At 34.3% G+C, this 5511-nt stretch overlaps 1 protein-coding gene across 1 annotated transcript in view; it reads left to right on the top strand.

Moving 5' to 3' along the window:
- ahr2 (aryl hydrocarbon receptor 2) overlaps nt 1-4866 on the top strand; it is a 63109-nt gene extending 58243 nt beyond the window's left edge. The window contains exon 11 of the mRNA XM_018661285.2: nt 368-4866. Coding sequence (XP_018516801.1) covers nt 368-454 — 87 coding nt within the window. The 3' untranslated portion in view covers nt 455-4866. The remainder of the gene's footprint in view (nt 1-367) is intronic.
- Nucleotides 4867-5511: the final 645 nt, after the last annotated feature.

Raw genomic sequence — 5511 nt, forward strand, 5'->3', positions numbered from 1 at the left:
ATAGTTTTACAGCAATAAAAAGTAGATTAACATCTTTAGTGCTGTAAAGTTTCTTTTTATTTGGGTTCTGTAAAGTTTATATTGCAGCTCTATGTCAATTACTGCTACTTTTAGCTTAGCTCAGCTCCAAGCCCATTGTTCCTAGGTCATAAATCTTCAGAAGCAACTCACAATATAAATATAAAAGGCCCAGTAATTTCCTCTAAGAGCTGGTCACTGTAGTGTTTATTAAACAAACAGGAGGATCTGTGAATTGCTGTGACAGGCTCTTAACTCCAAGCTACAAACCTTTAAAATGAAGAAACAGATAAAGGGATGAATGTTTATGAAGTCACATCTTCTAATCTGTCATTGATCTTTTTTGCAGATTAACAGCCGTCCAGTCGTCGGGAACGGAGATTTCCCCTTCCCCTCGCTGCCCGATGGGATTGTATACTACTCAGAGAACAAATAGGAAATCAGCCGCTGTGACTTCTTGACGGCAGAGGATCCCAACTTGGACTGAAACGTCAGTTTAAACGAAACAAAAGACTCCCGTCTCAAAACATGAACATGGAATAGACTGAAGAGCAGAAATGTGCCCCAAACAGGACGAGGCGACAGAACAGGACGCCTCTCCGTCTTTTTTTTCTAATTAGGAAACAGTGATGGAAGATTTAAAAGTTCAAGTCTGGATTAGGATAGCTGGTCTTTGGTTGAGGAAGAGAAGTATCAAGAGGAAGAAGAAGAAAGCAGAATCAATTTGTTTTGTTATGTTGAAGCTGGATATCAGAGAAGTTTGAATTCCTTTCTTGGAGCTGGTTGGATTGTACCAAAAAAAGAAAAAGGATAACCTAAATCAGTGATTTGTTTTGTGCAATCATGATCAAGTTTTCCATCATCTCATCTGGCAAACCAGTTTCAGAATGTGTGATGATTTTTCTGCCACGTCGGTAGATGAAAAGCCAATCATCAAACAGCACTTGTTCCCAGGAATTTGACCAATGGAGAAGAACATTTTAGTCTATGATTGGTTGCATTGCATTGCTTAGATAATTGACTGTGGTTGTCATTTGTTTGGTGATAATATTTAGGTGTATTTGCTGCTCTTAATCAGAGAAGTTAACCAGACATGCATGTGCCAAAACAGCCAATCTGTCCTCATCACTGCAGTCTTTTCTTGTGTAAAACCAAAACACTGTTATGTCAAAACACATGTTTCATTAGAGCTGAAATAATTTGACATTAATTAGTCATTTTTCATTGGTTTTGGGTTCTAGACTCTCATATGTGGATTTGCTTCAATATCTTCAAATGAAAGCTGGAACCAGAAGAAAACTTATATTCAAAATAACTTTACAAGAGCGCCACAGGGTGTAATTCAACAAATTTACAATGTGGTTCAACTTAACTGTTAAACCTCTCCAAATACAACAAAAGCAGCAAATTCTGCTGATTCTGCCTGAGTGGGTGGTTTTCCTCCATTGGCCACAAGGGGCAATGAGCAAAAAAAATGGAGATCCCAGCTTAATCGGATGATAAAAGACTGAGAATGAGAACTAACTGGTTGGTTTGAGACGTGTATCTCTATATCTAAGCCTTACAGTTCCCACTGTGTTGGACTCAGTGGATAAGACTACCCTAAACATTGTTCCTAGACTGATCGACCTGAATGAAAGTTAAAAAGAAAGAACCCCTGAGACAACCTCCTGTTAATCCTCTGCTGTCTCTGACGCACAAACACATCGCACCTACTCCCCATAAATCTGTTTTCCACTTTGAGCTCTCAGAAGGATGAAATGTATCTACTTATTTTTTGTTTTGCTGTTTTTGTCCTTTTGAAATTGCGTCTCAATTAAGTTCATTTCAACTCTTTACTGTCCCACTGAGGGAGATTTGCTTTGCAGACAGGGTATATATATATATATCTACATATATATATATACATATACATATATATATATATGTAAACATATATATTAAAAAAAGAAACGCACAACAAAGTCATGGCATCGTCCTACTAACAGACATTTAAGATTTAAACATGAGGTGATTCAATGAAAACAGCTGCTCGTTAGTGCATCTTTTATATATATTTTAAAAGCAGTCAGAGCTTCGTCACTGAGCCAGTTTTGTTTCTTTATTTTTCTTTTCTTTTAAATATTTCTGTGTTGTTTTCCTGTTGTAGAGGAAAAACAAACGCAGACGGTGCCTTAAACTGACAGACCTGTTTGATACTTTAAAGGGACAGTCTGTTGCAATTACAAAACATTTCCATCAGGAATATTAGCAAAAATTGTTTGGTGGAAATTCATATTTGATATATGACAAAAACCAAAGTTAAACCTGCCCTTGCCTTAAATTCACAAAGCCAGTTTTTTAAAAATTTATTTCACTATTCCTTTAAAGTGTTGCCAAAGCTTAGTGAAGAGAAAATAATTCATAAATCCTATGTCTTACACGACACTAAGAGCTTTACTACGAAAAGAGATTCCTTAAGTGAGTTTTATATTTTATTGATATTGGAATAGAAAGTCATTATCATGGCATTTAAATAAATAATAATTCTATATTTTTAATACAAATTTTTAAAAACCAAAAGACCTGTCCTGTGTCTAAGTAGACTTACTCACTGCCTTTTTTTTTTTTGTTTTGATCTGAGCTTCACACTAAACCTGAAAATGAAAGACCAGGATGTTTATCAGCCTCCCTGTAAGATACTGATTGTGAGAGTGGAACCTTTTATTATTCATATTTTCCACAACAAATTTCCGTCCTCTTCATCTTTCCTCTTTCTGTCTTATGGTTAATTTATCAACATTCTTGCTCGGACTCGGGGGGAGGGGAGGTGTATCGCCGATCGTCCGGGCAGCAGAACACAGAAGTAAAACAGTTAAAGGCAGCTATTATATATTTTAAATGAGGAAAAAATGGAAAAATTAACACTTCACAAGTTAAAAAAAGGGTGCCTTTTAAATGATCTCTTTTTTTGATTGTCTGTGATCTTACAAACACAATTCAGCACTTAGATTGAAAAGAAAACACCATAAGAAAGCCTGAAACTGCGAGAAATGTGCGTCGCACCCAGTCGCTTCATCCAGTACTGAGCCGTAAAATCTGCTTTTTTTAAGGCAAGTTTTGTGTCACTTAGTTTTTAGCACTTCTTAACCTTTTTGTAAACAGCACGTCTTGTTGAATAGGTAATTTGCAGCAGATTTTAGCAGCTGCAAAAGACAAAAGTAGTGACAGCTAACTTGAATACTTGACTTTAATAAATAGTCGGTAAAGCCATCTGTGATGCTTTATTCTTGAGGATACCAAAGGGACAAGTCAGAATTCAGATCCACTGTTGGAAAATCCCAGTTTTTATGGACAGTTTCATGACTTTTAACGGTTGGTGGAGACTTCACACCGGAAATGAAAACACAAAGAATGATTGTGGTCATTGTTTCACTTAGTAAAACTAGAATTATGTTCATGTCATAAAGGAGTTACCGTTAATAACAGTTTCCAACTTGTAAATATTGTTCATGTCAACATAAGTTGTACTTAAAACTGGGAATGTTTTTCTTTTTCTGAAAGTTTCTTTCATCTATGGATAGAAAAGCAAATAACTCCATTACTTAAGATAATGAAACCCAAATTTAAATGATATGGTTTGATATTATCACTGCACAGTATTTTTAACCCTCAAATGTCCAAATCTGCCGTCATTCGGCAGCTGTTTTGATAATCAGTGAATCGTTTCAATCAATTTTTAAGCAAAAATTGTGGAAAAAATGTCAAACTTTTTGTAGAAATTGGTACTTTTCTTTGTCAGATCAGAGTTTTCTAATCATAATTATAACTTGGATGTTAACTAGAGTGCTATTTACAAGTTGGAAATTGCCTACACCATATGATGTGAATGTGGGTCTGAGGGCCATTAAATGGAATTCTGGGTAATGTAGTAAACCACTAAGTGCAGTAAAAGTAGAGGAGGCGGTGTTTTATAATTGCTTTGGCTCAGTTTATACAGTGTATTATGCATCAAAACATTATATTAACTGTCGCTTCACTCTGTTGTTATTGTTTGATGCTGTCAAACAGTAATATATTTCCATGTAATGAGCATTTGTGTTTTGCATTTTGTATTCAAAGGTAAGAATTTAGCATTTCTATGGAAACAGAGCCAAAGCAGTTGTGAAACAGTGTAAATTGTAATAAAGCCACTGCATCGTAACATCAGCAGTGAGCTAAAAGGACATTTTTGGCAATTTGGCAGTGTTATTCAGTGCTACAACTGAACAGTCCATTCACCAAAAAATAGACCCAAAATCATCACAGATGGATGGTGTTCAACAGAGGCTGAATATTTAAGACTCAGTACAAAATGAAGCGTTTTATTTTGAAGGTGTGTGATTTTCCGCAGTGCACTTCTTCACATCTCTTCTCTTTTAAATCTAGAGTACTTTGAGTCAGAGACTTTTTCTCACAAAGTATTCTGCATATAGAAATATAAATATATCTTGTCGCTTTCCTCTAGATTTTAAAGAAAATTAAGCCATTATACTTTTTTAAAAATAAACCCAAGGCTCCAAAATGCAGTATCTTTGTGTACCTGTATATAAATATCTATATTTGTCTTTATTTTTCAAAATACGTATTGTCATATATTATGTATCTTAATATCATATTGGCTTAATCTGACCCACGCCTATTGTTTTTTGTACATTGTCTGCACAGCATATACATATGTATCCTCTTGTTATGATGTTTTGTTTTTGTAACTTTTCGACTTATTATATCTTGTGGATTTGTTTTCAATATTTTGCTTCTAACAGTGTATAAGTGTTTGAGTCATTATGTTCATGCTCACCATATTAAAGGTGATGTGATCAACATACACTACAGTTTTCATGCCAGTGTTTTTTATTGAAATATTTAATCAAAATTAGAGAAAATTAGTGTAGTTTAATGAAAAAGTAGGTGTAAAACTAATTGGTTTAGTTTGTAAGCTTGACTCCAATAGAGATAATGTGGAAACTGAACATATTTTACATTTTATTGTTATATTTGAGTCATAAATTAAAAAAATAATAAAATTGGCATACTGTATAGCTTAACTTCTATACATATATTTGATAATATTATAGTCTTCATGTTGTAGTTTTTATAAATGTGATGATCTCCAGTGTCCACTAGGTGACAGTGTAATTCTCTTTTGGTATTTGTGCACTGTAATACATCTGCTCCCAGTTAAGCCTTTAATGGTTTTCAATGCAGGACCAAAAGCCAGAAAGGATCAAACACTGCTTTGATACACAAAACAAGTTCATAAAAATATTGCATAAGTTTGTAAAATACTGTTTGAAATGCGGAAGTAAAGTAACTACAAGTACCTAGAATTATACTTGAACGTTACAGTTATTGTGTAAATGTATTTAGTTACTTTCTATGACTGATTAAATTTCAACGTTGACCGTTATTTTAACTTTTAAAATTTAACTGTCGAACGTTAATAATTCCTCACGTCACCTTTGACCCCGGCGC

The sequence above is a fragment of the Lates calcarifer genome, linkage group LG7_2, assembly GCF_001640805.2.
Source record: "Lates calcarifer isolate ASB-BC8 linkage group LG7_2, TLL_Latcal_v3, whole genome shotgun sequence".
Lineage (NCBI taxonomy): Eukaryota > Metazoa > Chordata > Actinopteri > Centropomidae > Lates > Lates calcarifer.